At 35.7% G+C, this 26252-nt stretch overlaps 1 protein-coding gene across 3 annotated transcripts in view; it reads left to right on the top strand.

Annotated features, from left to right (window-relative positions):
• ALDH1A1 (aldehyde dehydrogenase 1 family member A1) overlaps nt 1-26252 on the top strand; it is a 67645-nt gene that overhangs the window by 19287 nt on the left and 22106 nt on the right. For 2 of the 3 annotated variants that reach the window (XM_017735456.1, XM_017735458.1), the window contains 12 exons: nt 1793-1897; nt 5771-5911; nt 8934-9063; nt 10138-10199; nt 12287-12415; nt 14854-14967; nt 16589-16691; nt 17254-17438; nt 18925-19089; nt 20884-21041; nt 22496-22570; nt 24725-25313. In XM_017735456.1, the coding sequence (XP_017590945.1) occupies nt 1793-1897; nt 5771-5911; nt 8934-9063; nt 10138-10199; nt 12287-12415; nt 14854-14967; nt 16589-16691; nt 17254-17438; nt 18925-19089; nt 20884-21041; nt 22496-22570; nt 24725-24797 (1440 nt within the window). In that variant the 3' untranslated portion in view covers nt 24798-25313. Of the gene's footprint in view, nt 1-1792; nt 1898-5770; nt 5912-8933; nt 9064-10137; nt 10200-12286; nt 12416-14853; nt 14968-16588; nt 16692-17253; nt 17439-18924; nt 19090-20883; nt 21042-22495; nt 22571-24724; nt 25314-26252 lie in introns of those variants that run through there. The other variant, XR_001862353.1, reaches the window with a different exon arrangement.

The raw sequence follows: 26252 nt of genomic DNA, 5'->3' as shown, positions 1-26252 counted from the left end.
TATTAATCTAATACAGGAATGCATTAATATATTAACAGATTGTTGCCATATCCATTTAGAGATAATAATTTAATCAATCTTGATAGTTATTTATAAATTACTCACCAGTTATTAACAACTACTCAACTAGTTTTAATACTATGCAGAAAATGTATTCCCTGAAATCTGTCACATTTTCATAGCATATGTGGTTGAGGTGGAAGGATTTAGTCCTCAGGTTTCTGTGAAAAAAAGCATTTATCCCGCGGTTCCGGTGTCTCGATATTGTCTTGACCTGAGTCAACCACTGTCTACTTTGCCAATCCCAAAGTATTTTCTAGGTTTCTATTTCTAAGTTCCTGCTACTCTAAGCAGCAACACTAGGTTCTTTGTCCTAATGGAGAGGAGGCAAGAATCACATCTTTCCTGCTAGCTAGTCTCACAGCTAGATTCCAGTGAGTAAAGGTGAGGCAAGATGACCTGATTCTAGAAAGAAACAAAATTTGAGCTCAAAATACGTGGTACAGTCATTCAGAGCCTGACATGGCCTCAGAGGTGAGTACAAAAAAGATCTCATATTCATGCCTGCAACACAATGGCACTGGAAGACAGGGAGAAAGGAGGGCACCAGCCCACCAGCATCAGGAAGGTGGGCTCAGACGCTGGGAAGACAACTTAGCATGGCACCCCAATTTCAGTCCTGACCTGAACCCAGAGAGCACAGAGAGGGTCAGGCAGGGAAGGTCAGGTACTGTTAAGTTTGGACTGTATACTTTATCATGTCCACTTCAAGAAGCAACCTTCAAATCACTTATTAGCAACTTATCCTCCTCTTTTCAACAGCTGTGCATTTATCAGGTCTTTCCAATGAGCATTTCCTTTCTGTTTCGAGGTTAACCTACAGTTAAAACAAAATTAAACCACTTTGACCATTTTACCAACAGTACCTCAGAGACAGCAGGCTGTAGAGTAGTACAGGTCTTGTGCACCCACAGGTAAGACCCAGGATCTGTTTTGCATTTGTGAACAGAGATAAGTACCTCAAATTTCACACAGAAGTCCGTATGCCTGGCCTAAGCACACAGAACCATCTGGGTACAATTCTGTGCACTGTGCCCTAGTATAACCCTACTTGAGCAGGGTGATTGGACCATATGACCCCAGTGTGGTCTCTTCCAACCTTACATATTCCATGATTCTGTAATTCATTCAATTGACTATGGCAGGGTTTTTTTCAGTCTCAGATTTAATTTCAAAAAATTGTATTATTGGTTTTGTTTGTTTGGGGGGTTTGTTTTGGTTCTGGTTGGGATTCTCTTTTTTTGGCAGGAGAGAGTGAAGAGAAATCAAAGCAAAGCTAAATACAACAGTGGTATCCCAGATATTCTTAATATACTACACTGACTAAATCCAAGGACTGTGTTTTCTTCTGTGAGGCTGTGTAACAGAAAAGCCCTTCATTTTTACCAACCCTGTGAGCCCAGGAAACTCAGGCCATTTTCCATAGGTCATTTAGGGCTTCCCTATTACTTCACAGAGTGGAAGGACCCCTATGTAACAGCATATTTTTATGACATGAAACAAAGTAAAAATACAGTGGAGGGAAAATTTGCCTCTCCATTTTTTTGGTTGAGTGCATGTGTGATTACTCATCTCTTTAGAGTAACATAGAAACAGCTATCCAGTTTTAGTTCAGGCCTCTATCAATCCGGCAGCTCTCAGCTATGAAAGATATGTTTATTCACTAAAACATGTAACAGACAACAGCTATGTATGCATTACTAATATTGTTGCACTCTTTCTTCCCCTGCAGATATTTATAAACAATGAATGGCATGATTCAGTCAGTGGTAAAAAATTTGCAGTCTTTAACCCAGCCACTGAAGAGAAAATCTGTGAGGTTGAAGAAGGTGACAAGGTAGGGTTTTCTTTCTTGAACTTAACTGTAACTTTAATTTCAGTGGATCTTAAAAGCAGGAAAGCAAGCAGCCATTTGTGTGATGTAAAACATCACCTCAGATGTACCTGATTCATCCTGTATACCTTCTTCCACAGATAAAATTCTTAGCCCTTTTTTACTAAGCCATAATATTTTTTTGTAAAGAGACACTGAAAAACTGCTTTACCTTGGGCTCATATGAGAAAAGTTCTGAAGAAATATTTTTGCTGATTTGTTTTACTAATATTATTGATTCTTTTTCTTATCTGTCATGAGTGATATCTAAAAATATATTTGGGATTTTATTTTTTCTGTTTTTTTTTCTTTACATGTAATATAATCATTTATATAAGGCTTTTCCTTATAGATAAAATAAAGAGAACAAATACTTATAATTTCCCGCAGACTTCGTGAAGATGATCACTAACATCAGTATTTTTAGTTATATGTCTTCTCAGCACTGCCCCCTTCAAATATCTTGTTTTGTGAAAAACATACTGGAACACAGTCCTAAAAATTACAGTGAAGCTGAAGGTGGCCTATCAAATAGTCACTAATTCCTCCAAATTTGATCAAATTAAAGCATGTTGAATCAATGAGTGTTCAGCAAAGGACTAAAAAACTTGTGGAAAACTGTAAAGAAATATTTTTAAAAATATATTTATGAGATTCTGTAGTGGAAAGTTTCGGATAGATGACATGTAATCAAAGATATAATGAAAACCTAAGACCTAATCTCTGTATTTTTGTTGCATTATGTGTTTTTCTTACAAACAGGACTTGTCTAGTGCATACGGTTTAAATGTAAGTAAAGGGGTAGTTTTTTAAATAGGACGGGCAATGTTCTTAACAGAATTAAAGTTCTGACCAAAGAAAGGGTTTTTTTATAAATTCTTAGAAAGTAAATACAAGAAGTGAAGGTTTTATTTCCAATTCGCAAGATGACTGTAACTGGAAAGAAAACTGATTTTAATATTACTGGTTTTGTTCTTGTACATATTTATTTAATTTTCTATGCTGTCCTGTCAAAGTTAATCTTGCATCCAAAGGGGAATTTTTTTCATTTTTCTCACAAAATGATACATTAATTTTAGTCAAGAAAGATGCATATTTAGAATGTTTTGTATAACAAGCTTTTTTTTAAGCTCAGCATAATAATGTTAATTAAACACCTTTTTATCCTGTAGAAATAATGTAAAACTTGTTTGTCTGTATTATAAGTTCACCAAAAGTTTACTGCCAATATAATAAGCACATGCTTTTCCAGAATTATTTATTTACTGTAGAGAAATTCACACTGAAATAAAATTCTCTTTTGAGAAATACATTCAGAATCATCTTCTCATTAAATCTTTGTTACTCTGATCTGTAATTTCATCCTAATAATCTTTGTCTCTAGTGTTGTCTAGCATTTCAGCAATAGTGACCACCAATTTCCCAGAAGGTCATAATGAAGACACATTTTAAACATTTTCTTAGAAAAACATGGCTGAGAAAGTCTGGCTTTTAATTATTTCATATATTTAGCCTGGAGTTTTTCAAAGGTTTTGCTTTTCTTTAATACCAGCTACCTATACATAGTGCTGAGACTCTGATATTTGATCATCTTCAAATTAAATTACTCATAACCTGCAACTGTTCAGTTACCATTTAGAATTTTTGTAGCTTTCTTTCCTTACAAGCTCTCTAACAACTCATTAAATAAAGAGATAATACTATTCAACATACAGGGTTGTTTTCTCTTCAATAATTTTGCAAACTGATGTGTGATGACAACTGCTATTAACTAAATTGCCTAGTGAATTGCACAGATCTAGTAAATTACACAGCCATTATGGACCTAATATGCAAGAGGCTAGACTTCAGATAACGAGCCAAGAGATTTTAGGAACTTAATTTGTGCTTACAATAGGGTTGACAAAGGGCTGTCCACTGCCTTGCAGTGGTATTTTAGAAAACAAGAGGAGGTTACAAAGCACAGACATATATGTGGGTGGGAATTGTTTTCTTCCAGTTTGATGGCTCTTTCAAAATACATTCCTAATCCTAAAGGCCCCTAGTAATAATAAAGCAGCTCACCAAATTGTCAGCACACATAAAGTAAATGTACTTCTGTAAAAAATCTAAACAGAATCAGAAAGAATTCTTCATACTCACAGTGTAGATTTATGTAATGAAATTAGATTTCATACAGTTGAAGAACAATCTTTTTTTAATTATTTTTCATTCACAGCCCTATATTATTCTTTTATGATTTTTCTTGGTTTTAATTATTTCTGCACTTCTAGTAGAAAGAACACTGGGCAATGTAGTTTTAATTTACATGATTCATATTCATATGACTTTTTTTCCCCTTATCCTTTTCCATTTAAGGCCAAGCCACAGCCCTTGAGTCCTATTGCAAAGATGTAGAAAATTTATTATAGGGGTCACAGGTAGTGATGAGCTGTTTGACAGCATGCTGACAGATTCTGAAGAAAAGAATTCTTCTTAATTTGGTAGATTTCAGCTACCTGGTGTAGGTGACTGGTCAGTATTAGCCTATAGTAATGTCTATGCCATTCATATAGTTCCTTCCTATCTTCTCCCAAATTTCCTAGAAAAAACTTTTGGAAGTTCTGTGGCCTTCTGCCTAAGAAGTCTGTGCTGGGCTTTCCAAGCCACTAACACACCCCACTCACAGCGTCCTAAAATTAGTTGATAGCTACCAACACCAGTTAAAGATTCAAGATCTGGTTCACATTTAAAACAATTGACCTTGGTGTTGACTTAGTTGAATTTGCTGATTTAGTCAACCTTGATAATGATTTCCTTGAAGGAGATTTTAGCAAAGAGCAGCACAAAAAATGTTTGAAAGAAATCCTTTCAATATTGCATGCAAATTTCTCTGGCAAATGTGGCATATAAAGAAACTTCTTTTTTTCTTTTTTTTTCCTCATAATTTCTCATTTCCGATTAAAAACTAGGATAAACCTCCTTTTTATGTCACTGTTTTCATTGGTAAATTTTACAAGAATTATGAAATGCAGAAGAATTCCAAATACTAAAAGCCTTTTTTCAAGAGATTGCAATTGGTTTTTTTGGATCCTGGAGCACCCTTTGCACAGAATTGTTTCACTGTAGATTTTTCTTCCAAAGTGAAAGCTAAATGATAAATAATAAAATATGCTATAAAAAACATTAATGGACTGAAAAATTAGCTGCATATGCAAAGACAGTGCTTAGACTTTAAAATATTTAGGCTTAGCATTTTAAACCTGGCTTATTTTTAGTTTTTGAAATAATTTTATACATAAATATTTCTTGAAACTTTCAAAAATAAATTTATTGATTTGTCTTCCTTAATAATAAATTTGTGTTCATTTTATGAAGGATCCTAAGGAACATCCTAAGGAGTTTTTCTAACCTGGTCTTCATTACACTGTGAGGTACTTTCAGATGATGAGCAATTAAGCATTTAACTTACAGACGTGGCATCTCTTTGTAAATGAATGAGATTAAATTGTATCATCAGTGTAAGTGCTTGGTGTACAGAAAGGGCTTAAAAATCTAAATTTTAAAAATAGAGTTATTTTCTATATTTTTATTTTAGAAGCCTGGAGAACCTATCTGTTTCTCATACAATTTCACATTGCTGATATAGCAAGGGAAGTGTTTGAAAGAAAATAACCCACGTATTTAACATTACTGTTACTAATTTTGATTATATTGGGGTTGTTCCTCTTATTTAAACTTTATGTTAAGCTTATGCTAAACTTTACTTGTTTAACAGCAAAAAAGGATGATGGCAGAACCAATTATTGATGGCAGAACCAACCACTGATTATGTAAGTTTTTTTGTTTTCCCCACAGGCGGATGTAGACAAGGCAGTTAAAGCAGCTAGAAAGGCTTTTGAGCTTGGGTCAACCTGGCGTACAATGGACGCTTCAGAGCGAGGAAGGCTCCTGAATAAACTAGCTGACTTAGTGGAAAGAGACCGTCTGATTTTAGCTGTGAGTATGATATGTGAACATAGGGACGAGGAGAAAAGGCCTGATTTTAAAAGAAAGGTGCAAGCAAGTTTAACATGCCTCATCTTTTGAAAGCCAGGCTGTCTCAACACATGGTTTTCTTCTCTCTAGCAAATGGGCATCACTAAGCTGGCTTGCACTCGGGTCTATTAACACCCTATATCCACAAAGTAGTTGATTATTTGATTAGCTTTAAAGTGATACTTAAACTATCTACTATCACAGTAATTTGAATTGCTGATTCTTAAGGACACACAAACATAGATCACATGGTTAATGCTTGTCTAAACCAAAGACTGAATTGAGGCCTAAACTCAAGTCAAAGCCTGAATCAAGGCCTAAACTCAAAACTTGGCTCAGTGTTTATAGATGATACAAGTCAGAACTGGGAGAAACTTTGAATTTCAGGGCTCTGTAGCTTCTTATCGCTGGTCCTTCATTAACTCCAGCTTGCAACTAGCAATGAGGGATAAAGCTTAACCAGAATCAAAGGGAACAATGGATTATTTTAAGAAGAACAATAACATGAGCATTGGGGAATGATGTCCTCTCTTAAAGAACTACTGTGTACTGCCTATTTTACCACACTTAACAGAAGACCCATAACTCGTAATGTTCTCACCTACAGATTGTGAACTAAGGCAAGAAAAGACATGTAAAATAGAAATGCACCACCAATTTGATAAAGGCTGGTATCCTTTCCTCACTGTTTTAAACTCCACATATGGTACTATTATTAAGGTGATTTCTCTGCTACTTCAAGCACATTCTGGAATTAAAATTTAGGTGGGGTAACTGTTTGTGCTGAATATGAATCCTGGTTTTCTGCCAATTGCATAAAAAAATTTAAAGAGAAGGAGGAGTATCCAACATTCAGGATCATCACTCAGACTGATCTAGTTACAGTTTAAAGTATTTAGCCATTCGCCACAAAACACACTGTAGATAAGCTCATAAAATTTAAACCTTCAAATATGTAAAATCTGCAAAGCATCTGCTGCCCATTATATGTCCTTACAACTATAGAAGAGTTTCTCAGCAGAAGCCTTGGGCGAGTGGAACTTACACCCTTTAAAATGCTAGATTTGAGTTGAGAGAGACAAAATTTGAAGAGAGGTATATTTTTAATAGAGAAGTATGCTCTCTTGTCCATTAAATAATTGGATAAGCTGGCATTTATTTCTTTATTGCATTATTTATTTATGTTATTTACTGCTTTATTTGCATTACAATTGCAAAGAGGATGAAGATACCATTTTTTCTTCCTCAGGAAGGATGACACATTGAATTAGTTTTTGTTCCCATTTGCCATTTTCATAATATGAAAGAATTGCTTTTCTCTGGGGCCCCTCCCAACTTTCTATTTTACTGACTTTATTTCTATTTCCTCCAGCTTAGTCACATTATTAACTATTTCCCTTTTCAGAAAAGGTATGTATGAGTGAAGTGCTTTCCAGACTTTGATGAAGAGAGATTTTCTCCACTCACAGTTTATTCTACCAGTAAAACTAGTACTATAGAGTAACACATACTCCTGTGCACTAGAAATCAAAATAGATGTCCAAAGCTAATTGCAAAGTTATTTTCCTGTGTTCATGCATTTGACCAGGATGAAAACTATTCCATTTCAGTGCTTTGTTATGCTTCAGAGGCTCAGCACACCTGTAGATAGGTAACTGAAAAAATAAGTCAAAGCAAGGTACTGAAAGAGCCGCTGAGAATTGTGTTTCTTAGGTTTCAACCTGTTGTGATGCTGAAAGCTAAAGAATTCATAAGTTTGAGGCCAGGGAATAATTTTCTCCCGTGTCCAAACAGAAAAATAAAAGCACCGGATACATCAGTTTCTTGCTGCTAAGAGCCATGAAGCATTGCTATCTTCTCTCTTTGTTCTGTTCTCTTCCCAAGTATGATATCTGAAATGTGCCCAGTTAACTAAAATTGTGGACTTCACAGGGGAGTTGCTGGTGAAAAACTGTTCTTGAAGATCAGTCTGTTGATCCAACCTGAAATAATAAAGAATGCCAATGTGATTAGATCTTAAAACCACAGTTTAGATCTTAGAACTATAGTTTAGGCTCCCCGTCCTGAATATTGTAACAGGATTGTTCATAAAATTGAAGGTCCTTGGTTTCTCTGTTTTGGAAAAGTTGAGAAAAATGTTCTTGAAGTGTCAAAAATATGCTGACACTATTTAAGAACTGCTCATGATCTTTATGTCCCAATAGTAAGGGGCATGGAAATTAGTCCAAACCACACTCCTTAGATTTGGCTGGAAAGCAACCCTATTTAGAGCTGGTGTCTCTGTGGGTGGAACAGAATTGCTCAGCCAAAAAGTTGTATATCTTGAATGAATATTTACAGATCGTTAAAAGTTTATATCTACCTGGCATGGAGTGTCAGGCCATCTGCTGTTGTCTTCAAATAAGACCAGTTAGTTCACTCAATTACTAGTTAGCTAATAAAAGAGAGTCTCTTCTCTATAAGCATTTATTCTTCATAATGAATTTTTCTCACTTAAGAGTCCTAGATGGGTCAGTTCTTTCCTTTGCACATCAAACACTCAAGGTGTATTTAGGGTATTTTATTACAAGATTTGAGTCTTCTTGCTGGTGTTTGAGGAAAACCACTGATTTTATTTGCATCAGTTATTTGCATCAGTTTCCTACCTGATCTCTTGATCTGTGCTTGCAGAATATTTAATATAAACTAGAACTGTGTAATTGATTCATAGGGGAGAGATGTTTTCTGAGTAAATCTTACCATTACAAACATGTCATGATCATGCTATCTGCATAGCTCAATACAAATAAACCATCATGAAAATTTCTCACGTGTAAATTGCTACATTCAGTTTTTCAAAATGTGTCCTTCACAGGGGAATTCATCTAATGCTTGTTCTAAAGCTGAAATCCTCAGAGTTAACTACCAAAAGCTAAATTACAAAGTACAAGCAAAAGAACCGTTATCAGTATTTGATATTTTTTTGAATTGCTGTTGTCTGCAGACAATGGAAACCATTGATGGTGGGAAGCTCTTTTCCATGGCCTACCTAATGGACTTGGGTGCCTGTATCAAAACTTTACGCTACTGTGCAGGCTGGGCTGATAAAATCCATGGACGTACCGTTCCAGTGGGTGAGTAGTTCTGAGATAACAAAATTGGAGAACTGAAGCCAACGCAAGCTGTAGATAACTGCCTTTTATCTAAAAGTTGTGCAACATAGAAAATATCTCAAATGGAAAATATTTTAGAAAAGGTTTAAGATGGGTTATTAAAGATTTATTATAGTTCTCAGTTTAAACATTTAGTGTAGGTCTTCACATTTATTTCTTGTTCTATACACTACTAACAAGAGTTGTTTATGGACCGAAAAAATTAAGCTGTGTGTACATCTAAGAAATGTGGTAAGCTACTTTTGCATAGCATTGTATAGTTTATACAAGACTACAGTAGTGGGACCTGGGTGTCTGGGTATTTAAGCAAAGATTAGCACAAAGCAGTAATATTTATTTCAGTGATTGGATAATCTATTAGGAAGAGTAAGTACTAAGAGATAGGAATGAGGAAAGAGTATTTGCTAAGATTTCATTCCATTCCCTTTCCCATTAAGCAGCTCTAGGAAAACATTGTCTCTCTAGCTACCTTCTCTCAGGAAGACAAAGAAAAGGATGGTAATAAAGAAGGAATTAAGGGAAAGGTAATAAAGAAGGAGTTAAGGAAAACTAGAGTGATAAATACTTCCAACTTTTTTCCTCATGTAGACCTCTATGCTAGGTTTAATGGAACACATATTTATTTGAATCAAAGAGAATTTTATATTTAATGGATTTGATTTAAGCTAAGATCTAATATTAAAAAATGTCTGATATGTACGTAGGATTTAAAAGAGAACTTTCTGAAAGAAAAAAAAGGTGATAAAAGAAATGAGGAATGCTTGTTGGTGTGCTGTGCATACCATATTGAGAAGCAGGGTTATCACTGCAAAAAGTCAGTCAGACTGGAAAAATCAAACCTTGGAGCTATGAAGAAAGTAGACATTGAATCCAGATGTATTTTATGGCTTTTTGCATAGTTAAGATTTTGAAAATATCATTTATAAGTAAAATCGTATCCAGTTAAGTTTGGTACCCAACTTTATCATTTTTCTGATCTAACTGTTTCTCACAAATGCTTTGTCTGAATGCCTAATTTTTTTCTTTTTCCCATAGATGGAAACTTTTTTACATTTACAAGACATGAGCCTATTGGTGTTTGTGGCCAAATTATTCCTGTAAGTTGGAACTATTTATGCAAAACACAAATGTTCCTTGTTACAAATGAAAATGCTTTTGAAATTTCACCTCTGCAAGTGCATTTGTGAAACATCCCTAAGCAGAAATTTTCAGGTCCTGAAAGACAGAAACCATCCTGAGTACTGTAATTCTGATTCATCAGTTTGTGATAAGTCAGTTTGGTCCAACCTTGCCCTCTCCTTGCTGTATATGGAGAGAAAATAAATATCAAAAGTTTGACTTATAAAATAATTTGAAAGATGGAATTTTGTTTCATAGAAACTGAAAGAATTAGAAACAAACATATAAGAGAGTGTAATATTACAGTCTATAATGTTTAAGCCTATAAGCCTGTAAACAATAAGTTCTTTAAGACCCAGAATATCTGTTCTGCTCCATACAGCATTCAGACAGCTGGATCTTTATGGCTAAGACTCATTCACCATCGCAGTGGTACAAGTTACAATACAAGGAATGTGTCCAATAAAGCTCCTATTTGTCCCATCTAAATTCCCAGTTTTGAAGTCACTCATTTTAACTGTTGCAAAAGGCCTCCCTGAGTCTGATCACTCAAAACACTAGAGGACCTCAAGTTCTAAATTTATTTGTGAAGTCTGCATAATTTTGGTGGGTGCCTGTAAAAACAGTTGTATGCACTAGGCACTCCTAATCCACTCACCCCCTTGCACATGGCAGTTACGAGCAGCCTCACCTGACCTTCTTGGCAACTCAACAGATTCTGAAAAAGTCATCTTGTCTATAAGGTCTGCGCAGACATGTGGGTCCTGCCTGATGTCTTTAAGTTGATCTTGAACATTTGCTATATCTTTAGACCACCACATTGATTTGGAGAACATTGCTCAAATATGTTTGTATCCAGTGTCCAGGAGAGCTCGGGAAACTGCTGGTTTAGATCCTCTTGTATGTCAGACACAAGACATTTCAAGTAAAACACTCAGTCAAGATATGCTAAAGAGCTAGAAACACTAGATGTGGCCATTTAAAATAGAATTATCTCCTGGAAATATAAGCAGCCGTTAGTACAAACACTGACCTCCCTTATAAAATGTATTTTAAAATAAAATTATCCCCTGGAAATATAACCAGCCGTTAGTACAAACACTGACCTCCCTTATAAAATGTTAAGTATTTCTGAGTTCATTTTCTCTCTATCAAAATATATAAATAAATATATAAATAAATAAAATATAAACACAGCTGTAGGTTTCTACAAAAAACAAAACTGTGAGGACTATGTGTATGTTACAAACCACTTTTGATAGCTCACCATTTCCTCTTTCTTTCACTTACTCAGTTCCACTTTAACAATGAATATGCAGAAAACCCTGTAATCCCTCACTTTAAGTTATTTATGCTCCTATTATTTTTGGGGCTGGCATGAGACTGAAAGGAGACAAGGAGAGAAAAAAAGGAGTGTTGCATGTATTTTCCTCCTAGCCTTTCTGACATGATAGGTAACTACCTATCTCTACTGCCTTTTTTCCCATTTCTAATAAGGTGTCTGTTGAGCCGAGGCTCATGGCCTCAATGCTTCCCAAACTATTGTCAATATTCTCAAAAGGGAAAAGTTGTTTTCCCCTGGTCATGTTGTCTCTCACACTGCAGAACATGTGATCCAAAGCAGGCAGCTGCCTTTCAATCTGTCTGAACTGCCCACAACAGACAGATGCCAGCGAAATCTCCAGGGCAGGGGCAGCATTATGTGTTATTACCTTGTCTCCCTTAGAAAAGTTAATTGATGATGGATGTGACCATTTAAGATAGAAAAGCTCCCAACTGCACCACTAATCCAACAACTCTGTACTACTTTGTTAAAGGAGTACACCTATTGTCTCTTGAGGTTTTAACTAAAACCTTGAATCCCCTGGGCTTGTATATATACAAAAATCACTGGTCTTTGAATTACATGGCTTGCCAGTTGTTTTTTCAAAACATCTTCATTCTGAAAGGAATTCAACAAAAAGTTCAACCACCCAGTTGACAACTTGCACTATTATAATAGAAAAAGCTGAGGCATTTTGGTGATGTATTAGAAATAGGATACACTTTCTGGTCTGTCTTTCAGTGGAACTTCCCATTGGTTATGTTCATCTGGAAGATTGCTGCTGCCCTTTGTTGTGGAAACACAGTGGTTGTCAAACCAGCAGAACAAACTCCACTCAGTGCCCTTTACATGGGATCCTTAATTAAAGAGGTAAGTCACCAACAACAGAGTTATTTGCTCCTCTCAGAAGTGTAAGAGTATACTGCAGCTGAAATGCCACAAAGGTAATATAAGCCAGGCTCATTGCATGCCTAGCCTTGCACTGTGGAACTTACCTTGCTGTAAACCAGGAAAGCCAAACCAGAGCAAAAGCATGCATATCTTTCACCCCAGCAGACACACACAAAACCCCACAACAACAATTTAATAAACTTCATTCGTTAACAAATATATTTGTATTACAAAAGCACAGTACCTTTCAAAGTCAAAAGTAAACAAGGAGTCAAGTGCAGAGTACTCGGAGGTGAATGGCAATGACTTTATTAGCATAGTTATCACAGAAAAGAACCTGTTTGTACAGCTTTGCTTTTTTTTTTCCAACTGAACAAAGTTTTCATCCACCTGAGTTTATTAACAGGGAGCTGTAAAATCAAACTGGTGACTGCTGCCAAACCTGTGAACTCTCTTCACACAGTAACTGCAAGAAGGCACTCTGTACTCCTAAACAAGGAGTGCGCCAGTTTCTTCAGAAAGTTAGTATCTTCAAAGCTAACTATTATGCCCAGTTGAGAAAACACCCAAAGACAACAGTAAAATAGTTTCGATTTCTTCCCAATAAAATCAACAAATGTATTCTAAGATGTTTCAAAAGTTGGCAAAGATGTCAATAATCGCCAGTGCAGTAACCTTGCAGAGCTCTAGTGGAAATGACTAGGCACATTTTATTATTCTGCTTCAAAACAGCGGTTCACCAGAGTATACTGACTGGTTGTGAGTTAATATTACACAGAAACTAAACGATTATCAGGGTGGAACCAAGACTTGCTGTTATTGCATCACATAGTAAATGTTATTAGATAATACTGGGGAGGAGTAATAGCTTTAAAAAATATCAGAGAAACCTTCCCTATTAATTTTTAACAGTAAGTATCAGAAAGTGTATTTCTCTGAAAAAAGTAACTTCACAGAGAACGTAATCAATTCTGCTGTGATCTAATGAAATATCCATTCTAATGTTCTGATTTCCTAAAAGGAAAGCTCATAAGTGGGAACATGATCAGTATCCAGAATATCCAAAAAATGTTGGAGCCCAAATCCCTGCCAGTGATTACTTCAATAGCTGCTTTAGACTTGTGAAAATATCTGAAGGTCTAATTCAACTTTCTAGTTCCCAAGTGTCCACATTCAAAGAAAAAAAAAAATATATATAGTCACTTTTGGTAACTTTCACTATCCTTCTTTATAGCACTCACAAGGCTCCCTTGCTAATATATAGAGAAGAGCTCCTAAAACAAACACAGAAATTAAATGTTCAAAGTGAGACTTTTCTGTACAAATTAAGTGTGTAACACAATGCTAAGCAAATGGAAAGAACCTCATTGTCTCATCAATTTCAGGGTAAATATTTATCTGGAAAATTAAATGAGCTTAACAAGGATTGACAGACTGTATCTGAGCATGAAACTGTAAAGAATAAAAGTTGCTTGAATAAAAGTAACAACCTGATATATAAAATGCAGGACATGAGTTATAGCAGCTCTAACTTACCACCTAAAATTCACCATTTTCCAAACAAAAGTGGAACTTTTGCATGTAATTCCAAAGTCCTATTTAATGCTATAAAGAAACTTATTAAAATGATAATGCAGGATATGAATCTTTTTGGTATTTTAATTCTATGTTGTTCTGAAAGTGCCATTGAGATTGCACAGCTGCTTCACAAACCAACAAAAATTCCATCTACTCTTTACATATCCTTGAGTTTGCCTGACAACCTGCTGGAAGAAAATAGCTTATTTTGCTGTGAATGGAACATATCTAATACAGGATTTATGAGAAGAAATACATTTGTTTTGAGCCATAAAAAAAGCTTATTTGCATAAAAAATGTGCAAGATATTAAAACTGCGCATGTCTCAGCCAGCTTTTTCTCACTTGGTAGCTGACATGCCTCTTTTTTGCTGTAAACTTTCAACCTACATCCAGAGTTCCAGGGTTTTTCTTAATAAAATTTCAGTCAGTGGATCATTAATTAAATTCCATCTAGCATGGTTATTAATATGCTCAAGCCAGCAAGTACATATGTTGATCCAAACAGCTTTAATGAAGCAGATATGAAAGTAAGCAATGTTTTTTTATACATCTGAGTGAGAAAATAAATAAAAATATTTCTTTGGAAATGTACTCACAAAGAACTAAAGTAATATGTTCTTTAAAAAAAAAAAAAGAGGTAGTTCAATAACCTAAAAGACAGGTGAAAGAAAGTGTAAATCACGTGAGAATGAAATCTTTTGGGCCTCTAGGGCTGAGAATAAGTGTATGGCTGAGAAAAGGTGACCAGAGAACTGAAAACAGAAGTAAGACTGTGTGACACATGTTCGTCTAGTTATTATCCTTCCTCAAATTTATGCATTCCTTCTTCCAATTCAGGCAGGATTTCCACCTGGAGTTGTGAACGTTGTTCCAGGCTTTGGACCCACTGCTGGAGCAGCAATTTCTCACCACATGGATATAGATAAAGTAGCTTTCACAGGCTCCACAGAGGTACTATAATGAATGCAAGAGAATATAAGCAGGAAATGTGCCCCTCTGATTCCCAGCAATGATTTAATGTCTAACTTATTCTATGTAATTATTTTAACTCTCTTCTTTCTTATGGCTGTGGGTGTGTTAAACAAAGTCTGTTTAATGATTTGTTGGTTATCATTAACTTTAAACATATTTAAACAATGTTTGTATTGCTGGAAAGCCCTTCAAACAAAGACAGTCCATGAGATACAGTAGGTTCTAGTATACCAAGGCTATTTTAAGTCTTACTCATTCAAACCAAAACTTTTTCATAACATAGTTTACATCTTTTCTTAAGAAGTTCTGTTATTTTTAAGTTTAATAACAACAGGATGGCAGGAAGGTACCTAAGAAATCTCATTCTTTGGTCTGCACATGCTTAGGTGAGGTGACAGCTTTTTGGTATTACAGTGATACTTAGGACCATCTGGGTGGTCTTAGAAGAGTGTTTGAATATGTATTTGTTTAAAAGGAAGGTCACTTTTAATTTTCCCTCACTGTCACTCTGAAGAACTGGGAGCACTATAAATGAAGATTTCTCTTTGCAGGCTATATATAGAATTAAGGATTAGCAATATCCTTGATACAGCTCTTTATATTGTCTGACTGCATGCATGCTAAATGGAAAAGCTGCCATCTGGTCTTTTAACTTCTTGGATGTAAACTGCAAAGATAAATATCATTGCCTTATGTCAGGGATCAGTACACACTGAATGCAAGAGCTATGTTTTCTCTCAGAAACCTTCAGCTCTACAGTAATGGGAAAAGAAAACAACCCAAAACCCTGACATCTGAGAAATATCCCACAGATGTTACCAATAGACAGTGACAACTACTGTTCCCAGTGCCCAGTGACCCACCAAAGGCAGATGGACCAGAGGGTGTATTCATAGAGTTTGGTGACAGTTCTCTTCTAGCAGTATAATTTAGCAAAGAGAAATGGTGACAGGAAGGCTGATAGAGGGAGGAAGTTTCCCTGATGGTTGCTACGCACAGGCAGTTACAGACAAAAGCCATGAGAGCTGCAAGCAGACTTTTCCTTCACAGTTTTTCCAGGGCAATTCATAATAAGTAGTTCCTTTAATTATGTCACCAGTAGATAAAAACGGGGTAGGGGTTCTACCTTGCAGTGTCCATTTCCTCCTCTTCATTCATCTAAGGGAGAAATTGAAATAAGGAAGAGTGTCCATGCAGCCAATGTAGATTGTATCATAAACTTTGTGCATTAAAGCACTTTCTCACACATAAAACAGAGGAATTTTAACCTAATGGGAGTAACTGGTGGAGCAGCAACCTGTGCCTGCTATAGATTACAGATACATGCAAGAAGAGTGGTGGTAACCAAAAAAGCACCATGTATCTTTGGCAGTTGAATGGGTACAGGGAGAAACTCTTCTAGAAAACATTTCTAGGTCATAGGGTACAAGTGCCCTGCACCCCGACTCCTTTCATTTGTTTTATTTTAACTTATATTTCATTTTATTACTGGGATTATAGACACCTCGGAACTGATTTGCACTTTTGAGGAAATCAGAAAAGTATTATAGAGGTCATTAAAAACTTTTTGACATGAGGCTGTCCTCTCCCTTACTTTTAGGTTGGCAAGTTGATTAAAGAAGCAGCAGGGAAGAGCAACTTGAAGAGAGTTACCTTGGAACTTGGAGGAAAAAGTCCTAACATTATATTCGCAGATGCAGACTGTTAGTAGCAATCTTATTATATAAACTACTACTACTGCTAATCCAATGCTCTTTTTCTTTTCTTATCAGTAAATGATTTGAACCTTTTCAATAAAGGAATACTTTTTAATGTTTTCTGGTCATGCCATAATTTAAGTTAGATTGCCACCAAAACCGATGGCTCCTAAGTAGATGTGGACCTCTGACAACCTGTTCACTCTTAATGTAATTTATGATCATCCTAATGAAACAAGAATGCAGAACGAAAAGTGGATAGATGGATCTTATACAGGTTTATTAAATTTCTGCCTGAATATTCTGCTTGGCACTCCTGACAGGGCAAAAAATGTTAAATCTAAATTTCCCGTAGAACATCTAAATGTGTGTTCAGCTTGGTGTACCATGATGCTCTAGATAAGGGTAGTTTGGACATAAGTAAATGGTTGTATATCTGTTTTTAAAGGGCCATTAAAAAAAAAAAAGGTACTACAAAGGGAAATTAGATGGGTGACAAAGGTTAGTAAAGATTTTATGATGTGACAATTCAGGTTTAGGATCTGATGAACCCCGCATTTCTTTGCAGTGGACGCTGCTGTGGAATTTGCCCATATTGGTCTGTTCTATCACCAGGGACAGTGTTGTATAGCAGGATCTAGGATTTTTGTGGAAGAGCCTATTTATGATGAGTTTGTGCGTCGGAGCATTGAAAGAGCAAAGAAGTACACTCTTGGGAATCCTTTAATGCCTGGTGTACAGCAAGGCCCTCAAGTGAGTAATATTACATGTTTCCAGCATAATTCTGTCATGACATCACAATTTAATATATTTCTAAACCTACAGTTGCAGTAGGTTTCAAAGCTAAGAACAGTTTTCTGGTGGTTAGTCTGGAGTACAATTGTTTGTGCCAACATCATTGGCCTAAGGTGTCTTTCTCTTTTCTAGTTCTTTTTATTATTGAAGTGGAAAAATTGTAATAAATTCAAATGCTTTGAGAAAGCTCCTATACAACAGCTGTGAAAGTGCAAGTACAATCACCCATATCATGTTAGCTTGCTAACTTTACATTCAGATAGTGCCACTGCAACTGCCTATCTTAAAAAAATGAGAGTTTCAATATCTTTTCCCCTTTTTCAAGGCGCTAGACTTTCATTATGCTGCTCTCAGTTTTAGAATACTACACAATTAAAATGCAAGAGTTTGGGTTTTTTCCCTGCTTTTGTTAAAAGATTATGCCAACAGCATTCCCATCAAATGAATGTTAAAATGAAGCATTTAGAGGTATAGTTATCACAAATCTGTGAATTCAATGGAGCACTTCAGAGCACTGTTACAATAGTTCTCATCTAGTCTTATTCCCATACCATCTTATACTGCAGGATATGGAATAAAAGCACTGTAGTAGAAACAAATAAAAGGCAGGAGACAAAATCACTCCCATGCATTTGATAGAGTAATGTGTTCCTTATTGGTTATCACAGTATTTTTGTGTAATAAAAGACACCCAGTAAATTGGAAAAAATGCACTCCAAGCCACAGAAGATTTGGGCAATTTGAAAATAATTTTTGGACATCCTGGAACATGTTTTGATACAAGATAATAAATTCAGCTGAATAAATTTAAAAGACAAAGGGCAGAAAGATTCAGAAAAGTAAACTCCAGGCGTCTGGTGTACAGCTAATATAAAATTAACAGAAATTCTCTCTCATGTTATTGTGGCTTTTTTTCATGAGTTTGAATTTCATGTTAACAATTTAAAAGAGAGAAGTAAATACATTTCTACTAAAAAAATAAGGATGTTAAACATGTGAAGAAGCAATAATGAAAGTATTTGGATGAGCATAAAGACTCTTTTCTCCTCTAGTCTCATAATTTGCCTTTTTTGACTTATTTTTTCTCCTTAGCAAGCTTTAGCCAACACTTAACTATTTTACAGATTAGCAAAGTTACTCCTTTTAGAACTGGTATGATCCCATTTAAAGGAAAATTGTGATCATGGGATGTAGCTGCATTTCTTTTGTGGCAATTATGTGAAAAATCTCTCTTTGTCCTCAAATCCCTTGTTATGTTTTGAATAATTCTTTCTAGAGACAAAAAATGATAGCCTGTATCAGCTCTGTTCACTGTGGTCTATTGCCACAGAGAAAAAGCCATATTTTGCTCCACCTCAAAGGGCTACAGGTTTAAGTTAACTGCTAGAAGATCAACGCCTGTCAGTGTGTGTTGTTTTCATCCTTGAAATATCTTTCCATTTAGATTGATAAGGAGCAGTTTGAAAAAATACTGGATCTAATAGAGAGTGGCAAAAAAGAAGGAGCCAAACTGGAATGTGGAGGAGGTCCATGGGGAGACAAGGGTTACTTCATCCAGCCCACAGTTTTTTCTAATGTCACAGATGATATGCGCATCGCCAAAGAAGAGGTAAATAAATTTTCAGTGGTCTCTTCTCTCACTGAAAGTCGTCTCTTTAAATGTCTGTACAAAATATCCAGTTAGAAGGTCAAGTGACTATATGAAAATTCTCTCAGTAAACCTGTTGTTCCATCCTGGTGGTGTTTAAAGGGCTTTTATTGGTTTCTGGTGCCCATTTCACCAGCTTGCTCAAGGAGGGAGCGGATTATGAGGCTGCCCTGCCAACAAAGGCTTCTGCAGTAGATAAATACTGAGGTTTGGATTGTTTTCATTGCTCCATACTGTCCATGTCTCTGATATAAAAGTCACAATGACCTGTAACAGAGATGCAAACCTTGGAGGCACAACTTGTGAACACTTTGCACTGCCTAAGGAACCACTTACTTGGTGCTTGTATGCACCAGGCAGCTATTTTGCAATATGAGAAACTAGCTGGATTGTGCTTCCAGAGGCCTTTTGTTTGTGGCAGTTCTTTTTGCCTCGTGGGGTTTTTTTACTTACATCAGTTTGCAGATTTGTCTACACATCATTGCAGAATCTGCTACTGTTCCAACTAAGATGACTGTGCTAGGGTATCAGTGATTGTCTGCAAGGAAACAGAGACACTTAGGAGTGCTGAGCTGCCATGTCAGCTAGTTCTCTGAACAAAGACTCAAAGTCCAGTCATGACCTCTTCGCTGTGTTTCTTTTTTTACGTTCATCTTAATTAATATCTGCTGCAATTGGTGTCCATTATACTTCTTCATACTAGAAAGCTAATGTGGTCTGCTAAACATACTTACTACATCCAGCAAGAGTCAACAGCCTGAGTTAAAATGAACATCACAGCATTTAGAATTAGTTGTGACAGGGAGAGAGCTGTAAAACATGATAGAGATGAATGAGACAGAATTTGGATTGTTTCCACCATTGTATGAGTCTAGTAGAAAACAGCACAGAGTTATGATTTTTTCACAGTTCTATTAGTTACACTTTGGTCAGCAGTATAAGAACTGCTTCTCACATTATTTTAAGTGTAATGAACAATGAAGCCCCAGATAGCCAAGACAGTTTAAAGAATGTAAAAGTTTTGAAGCTCACGGCTTGAACAGCATGGGAATGTTAAGCGGTTTTCTGATCTATATAAATCCTTACAACTCCATTTATAAACCAGCAGTAAAAATTCAGTCAAGTAGAAAGCTCACAATCTATGGAAATAGAATTAGTTAGATGTTGTAATGCACCCCCAGCCTGCACAGTCTTGGTATTGAGGGATAGGCATGGGCACCTCTGGCTGAGAACACTGGACAATGGTAGCAGGAAAGCCAAACCTGAGGGACTATTCCCTTACCTGACACCCATATGAAAAACAGAATTAGTTGTTTCACCTGCTGCAGTTGTGCAGCTACCTGCAGGCATAAAAGTCTAATAGAAAATTTAGGTGATGGAAAAACCGAATGTCTTTCCTGACTTTAAAAATGGAGCTTGTCCAGAAAACACGAGTTTGTTGGTAACCAGTATAGATAGGTAGCATGCTGTGACATCATGTTAACTACCTTTATGGTGTGTGCCTTCTAATTGCTATTTATTTGTTTTCATTATTTATTGATTTTTTATTAATTATTTACAATAGACTTCCTCAACGTGCTTCATATTATAAAAATCTTTATGTGAATTTATAGTATTTTTTAGAACTTTATTCGCTCTTCGCTGAATGGATTCGGGAATAAGGCCATCTGACAGAAATAAACTTAAAATATGTAAATTACTTCAAATAGTAAGTTATTCTAGTTCACTTCATATGTTTGCATGTGTTTAATACAGATATTTGGACCTGTTCAACAAATCATGAAGTTTAAAACCATAGACGAAGTTATCAAGAGGGCAAATAATACTACCTATGGCTTAGCAGCAGCAGTTTTTACCAAAGACATTGATAAAGCACTGACATTTGCAGCTGCTCTTCAGGCTGGAACAGTATGGTAAGTAATGTTTTTTTTAAATTCTTCCTTTAGATCTGCAGATGTCAATGGCACTAATTGGAAGACACAGTCACAGTATTTTGGGTGGTGTTTTTAAAATGTTCATTCCTTGTCATCTTTATAGAGGTCTCTTCTGTTTATCTTTCCTGCATGTTTCCCTATTTAATGTGTTACTAAATAATTACTTCTTGTAAGTCTTCACACAATTTTCCCATAAACTTTGTCTAAAAACAGGACATTTACTTGCTAAAAAGAAAAGGAAACAAAAGATAATATGGTGAGAGTGCCCTTTTCTTTTACTTCAGGTTCTGGGGATAGCCCAATACATAATTTATGAGATTAGTTTTGGTGTTTTGTAAAGACATTAATTACCCGAAGTTCAGTGGCCCTTAGCCTGGGCAGTACACCCATCTGTAATGGGAAAGATTGATTAAATGTGATTGAATAAAGAAAGGAAATACAAGCTGGGAGAATGACTGCAAGGCAACTCTTTCCAGCAATGGAAAAGAAGAGGCAACCTACATGGAACTGAAAAAGAAAAAGCTAAGAGATGAAAGAGTGAAAGCTTGGAGGCATAGCGGGGTCTAATGACTATCACTGACAAAGACCTGCATTTCCCTACTTGAACACAAAACCTGTGTCCAATTTACATTTTATCTGAAAGCACTCACAACCAGCACAAATTCCTGCCCAGGTCCTGTGATCAAAGAACATATGCTTTCTAAAAACAAGTTAGCTGTCTTGACTTAGGAGTTGGTATTCTTTATATGGAAGAAAGTTTAGAAGTGGAATATTTGGGATTTGCTCTTATGTGATTGGTGGTCTAGGAATCCTTAACCATGAAGAGAATCTCTGCTGTTGAAACCAGTAGACTAGCAGGAGGAAAGATTATAAGATAAGAAAATAGAGAATATTTGATTTGACAAGGTTGAAAGACAAAAAGAGCTTCTCCGCTAGGAAGCGGGGTGCACATTCTGCCAATATTATTCATACCTAAAAATTTGCCTGTGAAATTCCTTTCTTACTCATTATTGTGTCTTTGTTCTCAACCACAATACAAAATAAGGTTTAACTGAATAGAACCAAACAAAATTTCCTAAATATGTAATGAAGCTGTCCTGAGTTTATCTATCAGAAATGTACCTACAGAACATTTAGCTGTGGATAACCTTTTGTGGGAGAGCTTATGTACGAGTTAGGAATTCTATTGCAACTATCAGAGAAAGATATGACTGTCTCTCTGCTTGAAGACCCTTGCTGAGTGTTAGTAACCTGGTAATAACTGTAGTTGCTTTTGATGCTTCATTTTTCTGAACTTCAAACTACATATATTTTTGCAAATACTTTACTCAGATACCATTTGTAGGCTTTTTAGAGGTGACAGAAAACCACTGATTTTTCAGAGGTTAAAAAATTGTTTCACACTGTCAAAAGTAATTTTCCTGTTCTTCCAGGGTTAATTGCTACAGTGCATTGTCTGCTCAGTGTCCCTTTGGAGGTTTTAAGATGTCAGGAAATGGACGAGAAATGTAAGTAAATATTTTTAAAATAGTAGATTCACAGGAAATTCAAAATGAAATTCCAAGCCCTGACTTTAAATATGCATAACTAGAATATCCAGTTTTAGATTTTGTCAAATTAGTCTTTAGAGTGCTTAGAGGCATCATGTTGTCAGAGGCAATGTCAACCAAAAATTCCTCTTCAAAATAAATAAGAAAATTGCTTAGATGCACACTTTTTCAATCTGAGCAGTTTGCAGTCTACTGTGGTTGCAGTATATTCGTAAGCAAAACTGACCATTGTGTTTATGGTTTACAGTTTTTGCATATATAGAGAAACTGTCATTTTCATGAAGATAAATCCGTGGGTAGTTTGTGAAACCCCCTTTAAATGTTAGGTTTGAAAGCACAAGACTTTTCAAAATCCTTCATTTAAGCAAGATTTAAGCAAGTTTAAAAGTTTGTGAAACCAATGATTTTACAGTGTGTGCCAGCTAGGTCAAAAGTTATGATGAAAATAATCCTCTGTAGTCTTCGGACCTTTGTTTTTTCCCAAACTAGAAGCAGAGTAGCATGCAAATGTTATAAACTAATCAAAAGTCTTCAAACTTCTAAGTTTTAATCCAGTTTCCCTTGAATCATATCCTGTCTTACTTGTATTCATTCTTAGTTTAAAATGTCGTATATATGAGAACAAACTATTTTTAAAGAAATTAATAAAAATTAGTGCATGTAAGCTTTCTTTTTTATTAAGACAAATACATGACACTTCTACTGGACAATGGAAGTGATTAAAAAATTTATGTGAAAGTGAGGAGCTTCAGAGCTTCTTTTCATGTAGTTTTTTCAGAGTTAAAGACTAGTGTTTTTATACTTGCTCATCACTGGAGACAATCTGCTTCTAATGGCAAAGCTCCCGCTGACTTCAAAGGAAACAGTCAAGCCAATGCTGAGAGCTTTAGAAAACTGGAAGTTGAAACCTCCCAATAATTTAGGCCATTATAATCCAAGACGGCTTTGCCTTTGCTGGATGCCAAAAATTGGGAGATAATCAATTCTGAATCACAGCCTTTTTCAGAAATATTTTTTTGTTATATTTGCTGGAAATAACAGACACTCAAAAATGTTCTCTATAACAATACATTTTGAAGGAGTTAAGCTTTTGTTCTAAGAAAGTTTTCTGGTTCACAGTCACAATTATCAGACAAATAAAAATATTCCCACTAAAGGACAAGGAAAGAATCATCACCAGATAGATGTCTGTCATGAGAAAATTTGCAAATATTGTACAAACATTTTTAGGAGATGTGGAAATATGTGAAAGACCTGCACTGAAAAAATAAGGATGTGGTTCTGTTAAGCCACTGACTTCCTTGAACCCCAGAATAAAATGCTCTGCATAATTCTTGGAGTGATAATACCATTATGAATTAAACTACCAACTGTCATATACTAACGAAATGCCTCTCCAAAAATGAAGGGAATCAGTAAACATTCTCACCCAGCACAAGTGTTCTGAGCACAGACTTCTCCTTTGCTTATGTATCTCTTTAATGAGACAGCAGTAAGAACTGTGTAACATTATACTGTAGTAAACGCTTGTTCCATAGAGCAATCAGTTTTGTCTTATGTAGTTTGACTGCATTGGATATCAAATATTTAGGAATACAAACAAGCTTCATCTCGTCACTGAAATCATACAGGTGAAACAATGCTCGTAACATATCAAAGATTTCAACTCTTTTTCACTGTCTGGGAGTTTTCATCATGGAATAATTTTGTCCCCCCCTTTACTTGAGGTGAAGTGTCTGTTCTTTGACTCTAGAGAAAACTCTAGACATCAGAAGAAGATCTATATAAATAACTTGCTGAACATGCTTGTGAAGATCTAGCATGTTCTTGATCTGCTGTACAGAAATGCAGTTTAGAAATGCTCTAAATTAAACACCACTCTTTTGCACAGAAATAAAATTGCTCTCTGTCCCATTTTTCTCAGGAGACTGTTGCTGTAGCTTTTCAGAAGGTTTCCAGCATCACTCTAGCTGCACAGCTGTCTTCCAAATATGTCCAGTGTACTTGTTACATATCTGGCCAATTGCACAGTACCACTGAAAATCCCATCCAGAACAAAACTCATATAAAAAGCATTAGCATAACTATTGCTCTTGGTTCTCTTTTATCTAGGGGAGAATATGGACTTCATGAATACACAGAAGTAAAGACTGTCACAATCAAAATCCCTCAAAAGAACTCATAATGCTGTTTGAAATGCAGAATTTAACACCTTCGAATGAATCTGAAAAGGCTATCTGAATTCTTAAGTGTTTAGTTTTCCAAGTGATTCATTAACCTGTCTGCTTTCTGGCTGTATAAGAGGTACAATATAAGGAATAGCATAGGAAAAGTTAATGTGATTAATTATGAAAAGAAATCTTTAATGTCTGGTTCACAGCTAACTCATTTTAAAATTCATGTTCAAAAATATCTACTCTTGTTTGCAGTTGTAGTTCTCTGTAGTTCTATGAAAATTTTCCTTTTTCAGTATATTCTACAAGTACAGTTTGAATTTATGGGCTCTTGTCAGTGTTAGATGGCAAGTTCTCCTTGCATTTTCTTTGTGGCCTTAAAAAAAGCACTTATGAGTAGTTAGCTGATACTCTTCTCTATGTTTCTCTAGATATATTTCTTAGACTATTAAAGTTCTTCATCATGCTACCTGAATGTAATCTGTACAAAATTTTAAAATATTAAAATTCACCTTCAAAAGCTAGAACTTCTCCCTTCATTAGTCTTTTCTATTACACTGGTTAACCACTGGCCAATATGTAGCACAGGAGCACCACGAGTGTGTTCAGGACACCAGACGTAAACTACATCTGCTATATGGAGGCTAAAGTCCCCAGTATTTTGCCAGTATTTCTAACTGGAAAAGCATGAACACACAGAACAATAGACAATTCGCAAAGAGCCAGCACTTGGCTTTGCAGTGGTGTGTGCATAACAAATCTTCACAGACATATGAACAAGAAATAGTGAAGAGAAAGGAGGGGAGAGGAGAGGAGGGGCAATAGGAGAATTTGCACAGTATTGAAAGGAAAGAGCGTTCTGTTTGTTTGGATACACTGGACACTTTTTAATTATTTTTATTTTTAATAATACAGCTAAAACAAAATACAGGTCAGACTTCTACCTTATTAGTCTAAGGATGCCTTTTTCCATGAAGAACTGGGCATAAAATTTGTGGCATAGGTATTTTTCTCCACAGCCCCTACATTATCTATTCTCGAAAGGTATCCATTCCAAATCCCATATTTGTGCCTCTAAAATAACTTCATTAGACATAATTTTCAAACAAATTGAATTCTGGTTCCAGATAAAAAACAGAAGACTAATAGAAGAAGGAAAAGAAGGAAGAATGAATCAAAAGTAAGAGTGTACTGTGAAATAATTAGCAGAGATTTTTCTGCAGAGGATAGTAGACAGAAGAAAGCAGAGAAATAAAAATGAATGCCAAATAAAGGCAAAAGAAAAAAATCTTAAAAAATAAGCTGCAGATAAGAAAAGAATGGCAAAACTATCTGGAAGTCTTTAAAAGTGGAAATGGACACAGTGTTAGTGAAAACATAGATACAATGAAGGATTTTATATTTTAAAAGAAATTAAAAGCAATTTGTAGAGTTGGTGTGGGTCTTCAAAAATCTCTACCATCCAA

The sequence above is a fragment of the Corvus brachyrhynchos genome, unplaced genomic scaffold (genome assembly GCF_000691975.1).
Source record: "Corvus brachyrhynchos isolate BGI_N302 unplaced genomic scaffold, ASM69197v1 scaffold22, whole genome shotgun sequence".
In the NCBI taxonomy this organism is placed as follows: domain Eukaryota; kingdom Metazoa; phylum Chordata; class Aves; order Passeriformes; family Corvidae; genus Corvus; species Corvus brachyrhynchos.
The sequence above is the reverse complement of the archived record's forward strand: the minus strand, read 5'-3'. Positions and strand labels throughout refer to the sequence as shown.